The following is a 14,257-nucleotide window of genomic DNA, read 5'->3' on the forward strand; positions in this document are numbered from 1 at the left end:
GCGGGGAGACCTCCTCCGAGCTGGGCGCTTCCACTCCCGGAGCTCCACTCAATCTGTGTCCTGAATCTGTGACTTCTTCTTGCTGCGGAAGTCTCCCAGGAGTCAAGAATAGTTCATTTTCTTTCTAGTCATTTCTAGTGTCTGGGCGCTCCGGGTCTCCCCACCCCCGCCGTCCCACAGAGCAACGGGGAGGGTGGCGGGGAAGGCCGGGTCTTCCGTCCACCTAGCCCCTTGCACAGAGGAGGAGCACGCCCCGCCGCCCGACTGGGGGGTGGCAGGTCTGAGAGGGCTAAGCGAGCTGCTCCTTAACGCTCAGGAAGTGAAGCTTGTGGTTTTGGGGGCTGAGCTCGGAAGGAGATTAAAAAAGAGAGAGAGAGAGAGAGACAGCGCGGTCTGTCCCGAAAGCAACTCAGTTTGAAAACTCTCGGAGCGCGGTGCCCGCGCCCTGACCCCGCAGGTAGGTCTGCTGTGCCTGTTTTGCACCTCCTTCCCTGGCAGGGGCGACCACGAAAACCGGAGGACTTGGGCACTGCGGGGGGGCAAACAGCCAGGCTGCTAAATTCCCACCTGCCGTAGGCAGCTGTGCGGGAGCACGGAGAACTCTTTCAGCTGCGGCCTGGCGCGACCCCCAAGGTGGGACTGGGGATCTGGAGCCGGGACTTCTGGTAGATCTGCAGGGGAGAGAGATCCACCCGTGAAGAAAACATCTGGTGGGGAGGCGGAGGCAACTGGGTTCTGGAGGCTGCCCCTCCTGTGCCTCCAGCTCCCGCCTTCCCAGGCCCGGACCGTGAACAGCGGGCCGCGCTCACAGAGGGCCGCCCCGCCCCCGCTGCCAGCTGCTGAGCTAGGTTGCCTTCCCACGCACTGCGCTGGGCCCTACCACCCCCTACTCACTCCACCCTCCCAGAAACCCGCAGAACCAGCCAGGAAGCAAGACAGGCACGAGGCTGTGTTCCCGGTGGGGAGGCAACCTCCAGTCCGACCCTGCACGGTCCCATAGAGTCCAGACCGAGTGGACGCGGCAGCTCAACCCCTGCCCCCGCCAACCGTGGTTCGACTGCGCGCCACTGGGTACCCAAGGCGCAGCAGGGCCCTAGGACCATTTCACCTCGTTTTCCTTTAACACTGAGTTTCATGGTTGTTTAAGGAATTGGTTTTCGCCTTCATAGTGTCTTATTATACGGCCGAAGCAGCGGCTCACACCGGGGCTCAGGGAAACTGAAGCAGCAGACCTGCGCCGCCTTAGGCCAGCCCAGCACCCCAAAGCCTCCTGAAGCTGCGACCTTTGGGGTCCTTTGGGGCCGACGGGGGCGGGCAACACCCTCATCCCTAGGAGGAACCTGGTGTTTAGGACGCGGGAAATGTCGTTTGGGGTTCCGCTACAAGTCCCAACTGTCTTTTCTTCCAAGCCTGTCCGCACTCCCCTCCCGGAGAAGGGAACACAGTGGGAGTGGAATGCTCTCGAGAGAAGCAGTCCCCTAGAAGTCTTTTTGAGCCCGGAGCGTTAACTGGCTGATCTAGACCGTGTCCTGCATCCTGCCCTGGGAGCCGTGCGGACTTGGCAGTCTAAGCCTCGCAAAGTCCAGGGACAAGGGGTCCTGCCCCGGCCCAGTATCCCTGGCACCCTTGTTTCTGAGCTAGCCACGGCTGCAGAGAGCTGCGGTGCTCGAACCGCCTACAGCGCTCAAGTGAACCCAGCTCCCTTCGTCTTCACCCGGGGAGGGAGGCAGATTCATTTTCCCCGGACCTCCTAGCCTTCCTAGTTCCGCCCGCCCCCCTCCCCCAGAGACCCAGCCGAGCTGAAGGCTCTACCCCGCCTCCCGCGAGGCTCAGGTTTCGACCCTGGGATTAGGTGAACTGATTGGGGGGTTAATGAGAGGGGCGCATCCGGCATTTCGCTCTCTCACAGGCGTCCGCTGAACTGTTAGTTCTCCGCGGACTCCTGGACTCCGCGCACTTCCGAGCCAGTGCGTGCGCCTCGGGGCTCGACTTCCACAAGACAAGGTTTTTGGTGAGCAGAGTGGAAAGTGGTTTTTGCTGGGACTTGGTTTTCAAGCTCAGGTCTCCATGGTCTGCGTATCTGGCCCCAGACCCTGTCTGCTCCCGCCGCAACCACGTCTCCAGGTCAACTGCCCCCCCACCCCACCCAGGGGCAAGCAAGAGTGTGGAAGGAGTAAGATCACTGGGATTCGAGTTCCTCCCATGGCCGGGGTTGACCCTCTGCCACTGCCCCTGCCTCACCTATTTGTCCCTCTGCTCTCCTGCCGTCTTTCTCCAGCCCCTACTGCCTCCAGCCGGGTGCTGCGATACACCCCCGGCCCCGCCCCCCGTCTGCCCGCCGTGCTCCCTCTGCGCTCCGGCTCCCGTCTGCAGCCCGCTCTTCAAGGGCTTGGCAAGCCTCTTCCGGTCCGGACCGCGGACACATCCCCCCAGCCCTTAACGTGTGCTTCGTCCCAGCCCTCTTCCCCAGCCGGAGAGCAGAACACAGTGGGCAGTGAATCATCGAGTTGGAATAAGTGGCCCCTTCGGTACTCCAGCTCTTCCGAGAGTCTGATTGCCGGAGCGAGTTTTGGTAGAGGAGGGGAGGGGCGGAGGGGCGTGTGCAAGGCAGAAGGAAGAGGCCTGAGCCCGGCCCGGGACGGGTTATACCGCTGAGCTGTGGCGGCGACGGCGGCAGGCTCGCACCACCTGTCCGAGTGCCACCTGGTGAGCGTGGCAGAGCGGGGCCAAGCCCCTCCTCCCGCGGGCCTTTCTCGCTCCTCCCCGGCCCGAGTTCTGTCTCCGCCCGGCTGCCCATTCCCGGCCCGGAGCATACTGACCCGTGTTACCACCTGGTTCTCCTCTCGCAGGTCTCGCCTAGTTGGGGCTGAACGAAAACACTCGGGTGACAGTTTGGTGACAGAGGCTCCAGGGACCCTGGGAACAGCGTGGGGAGCACGCCCGACCATCATGCCACGTTCGTTCCTCGTCAAGAGCAAGAAGGCTCACAGTTACCACCAGCCGCGTTCCCCTGAACCCGACTACTCCCTTCAGCAGGAGATCCTACAGGCGCCAGGCAAAGCAGGTGCGGAGCGCGGGCGCGGGCGCGGGCCGGGCGGGGCAGTTCCCAGGGACTTAGACTCTGAGCCCCGCCACTCCATCCCCCAGGAACTGGAGAGGGAAGCCCGATGGCCCTTTTGCTGCGTGTTTTGTTTCTTACAGTCTGGTCCCAAATCCCCCCTCCCTGCCCCCCTAACCCCGGGTCATCACGCAGGTGCCACGGCCTCTCTGCTCTCGCCCTCAGAGCCGGGAGCGTTCCGGCCAGGTGGGGGAGAGAGGGGGTCGCCCGGGTGCCAAGGTCTGGGGAGCGCCACTTCAGAACCGTGAGGCCCAGTCGGGCCCAACCTGAGCCCCTATCCTCCCTCCTCTCCGCAGACAGTACTTCGGACACAGTGGGGGCAAAAGCGGAGCCCCGGGGCCGTTTGTCCCCCGAGTCGCAGCTGACCGAGGCCCCTGATAGAGCCTCCGTGTCCCCCGGCAGCTGTGAGGGCAGTGTCTGCGATCGGAGCTCGGAATTTGAGGACTTCTGGAGGCCTCCGTCGCCCTCTGTGTCTCCAGGTGCGAGTTCGGGGGCGCGGGCGGCAGGGACTTCTGGGCGAGGAAGGAACCCGCGCGGCTTTGGGCGGAGAAATGCTAAATGGATGGCGAACAGTCTTTTCCAGAGGAGCGTGTTCTTGCTGTGTAGGGTCCCACGGGAGGGCGTGCGGCTTCTCTGGGGCTGTGACTGCGTGCTTGCGGGGTCTGCTGCGGGGTCTGAGGTGGTGGGGCCTGAGCTGTTCATCCCACCTCATTTGTTTGCACGGAGCGGGTGAGCGAGAGAAAAATAAATGGGTCGTCTCTACCGACAGCAATGTCGACGTTTCGTTTTCCGGCCGGAGTGGATTGTTTAGAAAGTTGGGCTGCCAGAATCCAGACCACCGCCCCCCCCCCCCCCAGCCCCAAACCAATGGAGACCTGGGCAGTGTGAGCGGAAGGTGCCGGTACCGTTAAAAACTCCTCTCTCGCGGTGTGGGTCCTGGCAGAGCTGAGCACCAAACGGGAGGGACCCATCCCAGAAGAAAATCTCGGCCCCGCTCTGGGTTTTAGCAGGCGCGGATTGGGGGCCCATTTTATTTTTTCGTTCTGCCTGGTCGGTCCAGTTCTGGGGACCGGCAGGCTGGTTTCATTTCCAACCAGCAGCCGAGTTTCGAGTAAACTGAGAGCACCTTGGGTGGGGCGTGCCTAAGTTTGGGCCGGGGGAAGGAGTGCGCAGAGCAGCCAGATCTGCCGAGGGCTGGCTATTTACAGACTGCATTTACTAGTTTTAAAATACACCCCCAATCCCGTTCCGCACTCAGTGCGTTCACTTGGGTAAAGGCATAGCTCCGGCGAGTGTGTCTGGGAGGCAGAGACCCGAGGGTTCCTTTGGACTGTGCATGACACCACCCCGTAAGGACTGGGCGCCGCCGGCATCTCTCTGACGGAAACTCGGGGTGCAGCCTCTCTCAGCAGCGGCTAGCTTGGATTGCAGCCTGCAGTGTGTGAACAGATTTGTAAATCCGTATGTATTTAGAGAAAGTGTATGTTGGGAATCTGGTTTTAGCAAAATTCACGTTAGTTGGGGAGTGCAGAAAGCTGCAAAAACTGGGAAAGCTATTTCCCTTACAGTTGGGGCTAAACCTTAATTGTAAATTATTTCCCAAGAAATTTGGGTGGTTTTATTTCTGTCAAACTTGATGGGAGTGGGTAGTAATTGGCAGGCAGTTCCAGCCCCAAGACCCCTTCCCGCTGTTCCTTTGTTACCTGCACTGGGTGGATACTTAATAACATAAGGAATGATAACGCCTTCCCGGTGTTTTTGTTTTGTTTTGTTTCGTTTCGTTTTTTCTGTTTGTTTTCCAGGCAGATGAGTCTTGGGTAGGCTGGGCCACATTTCATTGGTCCTCTCCTTCCCGCCTTATTGATCCCGGAAAGAAAAGGGACAGGGTGGGAACACAGGGGCTGGAGAGCGCCGGTGCTGGGCACTCTGCCCACGAGCGCTGTCCAGGGCCCGAATAGTGGCCGCCTTCTCCTCCCTCGCAGCTCAGCTCAGAGCATTTATTCAGCACAGACAGCGTGGCGCGCCTGTCTCTGTGGGACCACTTGGGACCACTAGGTGCGCTGGTCGAGCCGGGAAACACCCTCTAAACATCGTGAGCTTCCGCTGTCCTGTCGCAGGATTTACCTACCTCCTCACCCGAAGTCATTTAAATGATCTGTTCACTCTCTTGCCTGCAGTGGTCCTTGAGGCCCCAGGGGCCCAGCCTGCATTTTATTCTGGGGGCGTTCTTGGCGCAGAGCATGGCATCCGGCGCACAGAGCGCTCCGGAAACGCTGGGTGCGTAGCAGTCCGTTTGAAGCCTGACCCGACGCCCTCTTGTGTCTCCGCAGCCTCAGAGAAGTCTGTGTGCCCATCGCTGGACGACACTCAGCCCTTTCCCCTGCCCTTCAAGCCATACTCGTGGAGCGGCCTGGCGAGTTCTGACCTGCGAAATTTGGTGCAGAGCTACCGGCCGTGCACGGCCCTGGAGCGTGGTGCTGGCCTGGGCCTCTTCTGTGAGCGCACCCCGGAGCCAGGCCATCCCGCAGCACTGTACGGCCCAGAGCGGACAGCGGGCGGCGCGGGGGCCGGGGCGCCCGGGGGAGGTAGCGCAGGAGGCAGCGCGGGCCTGGGGCTCTACGGCGACTTCGGTCCGGCTGCCGCAGGGCTATACGATCGGCCGACGGCGGCGGCAGGCGGGCTGTACCCAGAGCGTGGCCACGGGCTGCACGCGGACAAGGGTGCTGGCGTCAAGGTGGAGTCGGAGCTGCTGTGCACCCGCCTGCTGCTGGGCGGCGGCTCCTACAAGTGCATCAAATGCAGCAAGGTGAGGCTCCCACGCGCCCGGCTTGACCTACCCAGCGCCCGCGCCCCCAGTCCGCGCCCAGCCCCCGCCCGCCCCCCTAGGCCCCTCTCAGCGGCCTTCTCCCCGGCCCCACCCGCCTCAGGTGTTCTCCACGCCGCACGGGCTCGAGGTGCACGTGCGCAGGTCTCACAGCGGCACGAGACCCTTTGCGTGTGAGATATGCGGGAAGACCTTTGGGCACGCGGTGAGCCTGGAGCAGCACAAAGCCGTGCACTCACAGGTAAGCGGGGATGGGGGGAGGGGTGCGCGCGGCTTCACACGGCCCAGCTTAGGCTTTCGCCTTCCGGGATCGTCTGCTTCTCCGTGCGGCACTGGCCGCTCTCCACCCGGCGGCTTTCTCCTTGGACTTCCCCGGACTGCCCCCACTGTCCTCAGCCGTGTCCCCTAGCCTAGATGTAGGCGTGTAGGAAAGGGTGGGTGGTGGCCCGCTCAGTGCTCGAGTTTGGTGTCACGTCACTGTGAGCCTTCAGAGTATGATTCTGATCATTACTTTGGGTTTGAGGAAAGTTTGGATGCCCTCTTGCTGCTGATACATCATATTTACTAGCTCTGTTTCTTTCCCGCAGCTACTGCTGCTTTTTTTTTTTTTTAACCAAATGCTGTCATTTAATTGACCCCTCCCGACTGCAAAGGAGAGCTCTTAGGTCGTTTAGAGCATCCAGTAGCATATTTGTCCTGCTATGCTTTCGTTCATTCGTTTAAAATATTTGTTGCCCAGCTTCCAGGTGGTAGACCCATGCGAATATTTTAACATACCGGGTCCCTGACAGGATGCCCCCACTGAGATTACAGTTTAGCTAACAGAAGGAAGATAAGCAAATCAGTACACAAGTAATTATGACAGGACAATGTTTACTCACAGATACTTATTTACTAATAAGAGCATTTTCTCATCTCAACACCCGTACTGGCGGGAGGGAGGGGGCATCTCAAGTGACTGAGGTCTAAGCCTCCTGTTGAGGAGGGTGGAGAAGTTATTGTAAATGGGTGTCAAAAAAGCAGGGTGGGGATACGTTTTTGCCATGGGGTGTGGAGGGTTGTGGGTGAAAAGTGTTTGGGTAGAAAAAATGTTAAAGGGGAAGAGGATCAGGGTGGGGAGGGTAGAGGTTGGAAGTACAGGGAGGAGAGAAAATAATGGGGCAGGCTGTTTGGAAAGGGAATCTGACAGAAAGGGAAGCCCTGGCTTTGTCAGGCTTGTGGCAGGGAGAGCGGCAGCCCGCATGGCTGCAGTAGGAATGCCACATTTTTCTCTCCACAGGAACGAAGCTTTGACTGTAAGATTTGTGGCAAGAGTTTCAAGAGGTCATCGACGTTGTCCACACACCTCCTCATTCACTCTGACACCCGGCCCTACCCCTGTCAGTACTGTGGCAAGAGGTTCCACCAGAAGTCAGACATGAAAAAACACACCTTCATTCACACTGGTGAGCTGAAGGCCCTCAGCTTGTGGGAAACTGCCAGTGAGGGATGGGGGGCAAGGGGCATGTTCTTTCCCCTGAGGCCAATATAATTCACCTTCTCTGTAATATTCTGGCCCCAAATGAGTGGCAAATGAGGCCTAATCACTGCAGTGTGTAGAAGAAAGTGAGGTCGATTCTCTTAGGTTCATTTACATATGTGGTGCTCCACAGAGGGGACTTGATTTGGGATTGTATCTGAAGAACACATCAGCTGCAGGTTCCCTATCCTTGCAAGGATATTTTGCTCTATTTTAGCAGCTGCTCCAGTGCTGCCTGCTCTGGGTGAAATATGAAGCTCTCAGAGCTTTTGCTGTAAATACTTACCTAGAGATTGAGGACTTTCTCTTGGGCTCCCACCCAGCTTGTTGGAGGAGTGGTCTCTTGGCTGCATTTTTACGAGTCTGAGAGGTTCTTCAGAGTGAGGGGGGAAAACAATGGTAAATGTTAAGTTCTCTGCTAAGTACTTTGTAAATGCATTATCTCACTTAATGCTCACAGCAGTTCTGGAAGATACAGACTTTTCCTGATTCCCATTTTAGAGATGAGGAAAGTAAGGTCCAGAAGGGTTAGGTAACATGCCCAGGGTCACATTGCCAGGATTTCATTTCAGGTCTGTCTGACCTCAAGTGTCTATGCCCTTGACCACTGTTTATTGTATTCTATTCTCAGAGTCATGGGGGCTGGTAGATATAAAAAGCTTCTATTCACTTACTGCCCTCGTAAAAATGTCAGCAAGTTCATAATAATGGTAATTCTTTACTTATAATGCCTTATAATTTTTGAAGTGCTTTCAAGTCCATCACTTTATTTGCTTCTTACTGCTGTCCTGTCCAAGGAGAAGGAGCTGACATTACCATCCTGAAACTCAGAGAGATGGAATGATTTACCAGCGGTCATGGGGCTGTGGAATGCTCTGGCTTCCAATTCTGTACTTGTTCCCTAATGTTTTGACTGTGTATAGGTGGCAGTTTTAATGCCAGGAGCACTGTCTTTAATAATCAACAAGACATTAGAACCAGAAATCTGACTTTTCTTCCAGAACATGAATACCCATTTGAAATAAATTGCAGTGTTCCAATTAGCACTGCAAACATACCCTTATTGTTTATAAATATGCCTGGATTGTGTAGATGCCCCTATCAGAAAACCCAGAAAAATAATCCTACTTTAATCATGCCCTGGTGCCTGAAATTTCCATGTAACACTCCTTTTCGTAGAGGTATTCAAGACGTTTATCAAAATGCAACTAGGATCTTGACTGAATGAAACACTAAGACCTTATCAAACATTTACATTATAGCTAGAATTCGTTTCTCAGATTTGTTTGACCCTAAAGAGATAGGATAAGTTTTGATGGGTGGTTCCTTATCAAGGAAATCTGAAGCATGCAGACAGAAAGGGGTGCAGTATGAGGGGCGGAGGATTCCTCAAAAACAAACTTCATCTGTTTTGCGTTTTTTCCAAGGTCAAGCCCTGACTATAATGCCATGCTGAGGCTATTTGGAAATCCATGCTATTTCCCCAAATGTTAAAACAGCTCATGAACTGGGGGAAAAGACAAAACATTTTTCAACCTGTCATTTATTCATCTGTGGTAAAGAGTTAACTTCTGATTAACCTCATAAAAAGAAAGTAAAATCAAGATAGAAAGGGATCAGCTAACTTAAATAATTCATGGCTCAAATGTGGGTTTTTAAAAGTAAGACTCTGAGAAATGTCCATACTTCAGAGGCATTCTATTGCCCTCCCAGAGCAAGGAAGAAGATGGGCTCACTGTTCCATACACAGCTCCCTGCCCCCAGCTTGGAAACTCAGATTTGAAAACTTCCTCTGAATTAGAACAGTCACATGGTTTGAAGGACAACCCCCACCCTCACCCGCACCCCTCTCGTGTTGAACATCTGCTGTGGGAGCTCTCTGCTTCTAAAGTCAGGGGAGTCCTCCCAGGGTGGATTCAGCTGTGAGCCTGGGGAGGGCACGTGGTCTTTGCTGTGTTTCCTGTTAACAGGAAACGGTTTGAGGCCTTTGGCTGGGAACCCCCACTCAGAAAGCCTCCCTTTCACCTGGTGCACCCACGGCTTCTCAGGATTGTGTTGCAACACATCACCCTCCAAGTTACTTGAAGGCCTTAGACTGTGGTGCAGCCAGCTGCCACCAAGAGCATGTGGGTCACAGTGAGTCCCCTCTAGCTTCATCACAGACTCCTACTTCCTCCCCTCACCCCCTCTGTTTCTGCAGGTGAGAAGCCCCACAAGTGCCAGGTGTGCGGCAAGGCATTCAGCCAGAGCTCCAACCTCATCACCCACAGCCGCAAGCACACTGGCTTCAAGCCCTTTGGCTGCGACTTGTGTGGGAAGGGCTTTCAGAGGAAGGTGGACCTCAGGCGGCACCGGGAGACGCAGCATGGGCTCAAGTGAGTGCCCTGGCTGGCCACAAGCAGCTGTAACACAACACTAGGGAGCACAGCCTCCCCACTTGCCACCACCCACTTCTGACTTCTCAGGCCCCCCAGTCCAGGCTGCAGATCCCAGCAGGTGATCCTTCTTCGCCTTACTTCCCAGAGCTGCTGGAGGGAATACGTTACCTTTTCAAAGTTCGTCCTGGAGTCAGAACCAAATGACTTACTGTACTTTGGACACGAGGAATGGGCTCCTCTACACCTGAAGACTCAAAGTCAAGATGGGCTCAGATAAAATCTTGGGCCCCTCAGTCCTTCCTATTCCCAGCTCTGCTCCAAAATCAGGAGGGTCATTCCAGTTTCTTCCCTCCTCTTTCTGATCCACCCCAGATACTGGTGTGGAAGAAGAAGAATCACCTTTACAAGGTAGACAGACGCTAATTTTTTAAAATATAGAATGAAGAATGAGTGTTATTTTTCTTTTTTCCTTCTGGGGAGTCAGTTGACCCCTTTCTGTTGGGTGCTGCCTATAAATCTTGGAGGAATCATTTCTGCCACTGGAAGACTGGCTCAGAAACTGACTTGGGGAAGTAGTTTCATACTTCTGAAATTACAAGATACACTGTAGGGCCTGTCCCAAGAAAGCTGAAGAAAAGTGGGCCTGGTGTTGAGAAGAGATTAAAGGCCTCCAAGCCTGTGAAGGCTTCATCGGAGGAGGTGGAAGCACAGAGCAGCAGCCTTTGGACACGGTATCATCCATTCACAGCAAATATTTGTTGACCACTGGTTACCATGGTACCGGGCCCTATGCTAGGTACTGTGGAGCCAGAGATTAAGGTCTCAGCCTCTGTCCCCTGCATTTCAAAAACTAACATTCGTACCTCCAAGTGGCTGGATCTGTTCTTTCCCTCCAAAGGAATTCTGAGAAGGCAAAATAGTCTTGAACCTTCTCTTTTGACCCATTTGGCTTTTGTCAAGCATAAGAAAAAATAGCTGAACAAATACTTCAAAGATTTGTGTGTATATTCAGTTTTTTTATTGTTAAGCTGATTTTTTAAAGATGTCTAAGCTAGCAGGCATGTGGGAGTGAAGGCTCTGTCTTTCACTCTTCCCCCTTCTATGTGTACTGCAGAGAAGTGGTAATTTCCTTTCATGAGGTTTATAAATGTTTTTTAGATCTTCTGAAATGCATTATGTTAATACGTATTTATTAGAGTGATGTTTTAAGTTAATAAAGTATTAAGACTCTTACATACTGCTTTTTCATGTGTGCAGGGGATTTGAGAAAGACCCTTGTTTTAGTCTGCAGGGGGAGTTGGCACTGAAGAAACTACAGAAGTAGCACAGAGGAGCCAACATCCAGACAAGAGTAACATCCAGTTGCTCTGGTTTTCCTGTGCTTTTTTATTTTCTTCTATTCCTCAGAGATCCTTATTTCTTAATAGGAAATGTAGGAGCTCCACACTAAGCTCCAGCCTAGGAGACTCCCTGATGGTCCCATATGTGCACAGGCTCTTCTGTGTTTTTCAGGGCTGTTTTTTTTAATAGGCCAGAAGGCTCTGGGATGAGTAAAGAAATCACAAGCCTTGGGTCCAGAGACCGAATCTTAGTCACAGCTCTACTACCAGTACCTCACGTGACTTGGTCAAATTCTTTGACCTCCCTGACACTGGTTTCCTTGATTTTAACCTTTAGACACGGATGTATCATCCCACTACAACCCTGACCACTTTGGTTCTGTGGAGAGTAGCGAGGAAAGATAGTATCTGAGATTGGTTAGCTGCCTCACCTGAGGTAAGTGGGAAATCTAAAGACACATGAGGGGCAGCAAAATTGGGATCTGGGTTATTTCTGGCTCTATCCCATCTGTGGGAATTTCTTGCACAAATCAATCCCTTAAACTGGAATAAGGTCCTGGCCTAAACCCCAACTACCTGTGCTTTTTCTAACATTTCCCAGACAGGGTATGAATGGCCCATGACAACCACCAGCAAACTGTCCATGTCTATTCCAATCAACCTCACACATTGATTGAACACCTGGTGTGTGCCTGGACTGTTCTCAGTTCTGGGATACAGCAGTGACCGCAATGTCCTGTGGAGTTCTATTTATTTGGTACTGCTGAACCTTCTAGAACCTGGCACACAGTAGGAGGTCAATAAATATTTGGTGAGGTCTTAAGTGACTAAGCAGACAAAATAAACTCCTGCTTGATCCTGGCTGCTCTGCACAGCACAAAGGGAAGGGAAATTGCTCGAAGGCCCAGGAAACAAACAGAACATCGAGGACAGGGAGCTGGGGGTCCCGGGGGCTTTGGAACTGCTTCTTTCCAAGTTCTCCAAAAATCTCAGTCCTTGGCTGTCCTCACTTGATTTTCACGTCTTTCCATGTCTGTTTATTCTCGTTCAAAATTTAAACTTATGTGCTCCATAATGCAATTTTAAGATAATTTTTCAGAACTGATGGGCGAACAGTTACAGGATCCAGGAACCTCTTTCTAGTGTTCTGGGAAGCAAAGTTCCCGGTGAATAAAGATCACAGACTTCCTTCCCACAGAATTCACCACACACATGGGTTGATTATTTCCTCCCTGGTTTGAAAAGTGGAGAAGTTGCGTGGAGGGGTAAGTAAAACTGATTGAAATATACTTGTTGGTCCTGTCCTGTTCTCCCCTTGTGACATTTAGAACTTTTGGTCCATTTTCATAATCCCTGTTTATGCTGTGCATGCGGAGTTTTAATTTTTATGTTCACGGTTTGCCTTTTTTGGAAGACAAAACGAACAAACAAACAAAAACCGTTTATCCCCAGTACAGAATCAAAACAAATTACTGGGCCTGTTACCGTGTGAAATTTGAAGATTGCAAATATCTCTCTTATTACTTGACTCCATTAAAAATAGATGGTGAATATTCCATGTCACATTATTCATGAGGCAGGCCCTATGCCTTTTGTCTGCCGGGGTAACAGGAGAAAGGGTAACAAGAGACGCCAGAGCACACCTTTGTTTCTTTCACTAAATTTTTAATAACATCTCCAGCTAGCCAGTTGGTGAAGCTCAGCTCTTGCATAAAAGTGGAAAAGCACAGCTATCTCTGAGAAGACCAACTCTTTCAGTAGCTAATTTGAGTTTGAGTTCATGTATACCAGAGATGATTAAATTACCTATCGAGTGTGCTGAGCTATCAGGATTCAGGCCACGTAAAAGGTGAATTTCATCTGATTGATTTGAGACACGAATGGAACAATTGAGTCTTAAAAGCCCCGCCTTAATTAAAGGTACAGCAAAGTAGCTCTCCTAAGCGAGTTCTTGACTGCAATTACCCTTGAAAATTGGGTGGCAATAGTGATTTGACCCAAGTCATCTTGTCGTGCGCCTGTTTGTTTAACCGGATCATTTCACCGAAAGACAAAGTCAGTGGAAGGCCCAAAAGGACTTGTCTACTCTTTGCTCTGCATTTCTAGAGCTTTATTTGTTTCAATCTCTGCTGCTATGTTATTCCTTCAGTAAACACTTTTCAGGAAGTACATGATACATTTATTTTAATAATATTTCATTCATTGAGTCAAATTTTAAAAATAAAATAGTTTGTATGTTTGTGTGTGTGTGTTCCTTTCCGATTTTTACCCACCTGTGCACAGGCACATTTTTTATTTTTCTCCTGTCATCAGGGTATTTACAGTTTGTTTCTAGATAGCTTTCTTATTTGTATTAAGGACACACACCTCAAATGGAAATCTGGGGTGGGCAAAAGTAGCTTTACAGTTGTTCATATGGAAACTAATACAGTAATTAGTAAGTAATAATATAAGAATAAACTGTTTCATGTAACCACAACTGTAAACTTACTTTTGCCAACCTTTATATTTCACAATGAGAATTCTGACAATTTTTATGGTTAAAGTTTAATGAAATCTGAGTATTTCTTAGGAATTTTGTCAGTCATTAAGAGTCTTTTCTAAAGTTTTACCTTAAAGTTATTCACTTTTTAAATAAAACATTTCAATCATATGGGAAGTTACAGAGAATAATACAATAAAATTAGTATGCCATATTTACTTCTGATTTTATTTTTAAAATAAAATATTACAGGCATAGTTTAATATCTTCTGGAAAATGTTTTTCCCTCACCCCAGTCCCTTCCTGTCTCCACAGAGGCATCCACTCTACCAAAACTGGCACATATCATCACCATGAATATTTTTATACCTTTACTTTATACACATCTGTATAAACAACATATAATACTGTTCAGCATATTTTAACTTAATACAAGTGTTATCACAGTGTATATATCTTTATGCACCTTGCATTTTAATTTTTCTTTGCTCAACACTTTGTTTCTGAGATGTATCCATGTTGGCATATGCATATTTGTTCATTTATTTTAACTGCTGTATATAGAATTCCATCACATGAATACTTGGTGGTTATTT

General features: G+C 51.4%; 1 protein-coding gene across 3 annotated transcripts; it reads left to right on the forward strand.

The window, feature by feature from the left end:
* Positions 1 to 339: 339 nt before the first annotated feature.
* GFI1 (growth factor independent 1 transcriptional repressor) lies at positions 340 to 11,072 on the forward strand. 3 transcript variants are annotated; one of them, XM_045847074.1, is made up of 7 exons: positions 340 to 457; positions 2,850 to 3,064; positions 3,415 to 3,597; positions 5,449 to 5,924; positions 6,046 to 6,183; positions 7,222 to 7,387; positions 9,662 to 11,072. In XM_045847074.1, exons 2-7 carry the CDS (start codon positions 2,950 to 2,952, stop codon positions 9,838 to 9,840), a joined length of 1,257 nt encoding a protein of 418 aa, XP_045703030.1. In that variant the 5' UTR covers positions 340 to 457; positions 2,850 to 2,949; the 3' UTR covers positions 9,841 to 11,072. The 3 variants fall into 3 exon arrangements, with proteins under 3 accessions (XP_045703030.1, XP_045703029.1, XP_045703031.1); XM_045847073.1 differs by lacking the exon at positions 340 to 457 and adding an exon at positions 2,513 to 2,706; XM_045847075.1 differs by lacking the exons at positions 340 to 457; positions 6,046 to 6,183 and adding an exon at positions 2,513 to 2,706.
* Positions 11,073 to 14,257: the final 3,185 nt, after the last annotated feature.

This window comes from Phyllostomus hastatus, unplaced genomic scaffold (genome assembly GCF_019186645.2).
Source record: "Phyllostomus hastatus isolate PE091 unplaced genomic scaffold, TTU_PhHast_1.1 phas_contig_524, whole genome shotgun sequence".
Lineage (NCBI taxonomy): Eukaryota > Metazoa > Chordata > Mammalia > Chiroptera > Phyllostomidae > Phyllostomus > Phyllostomus hastatus.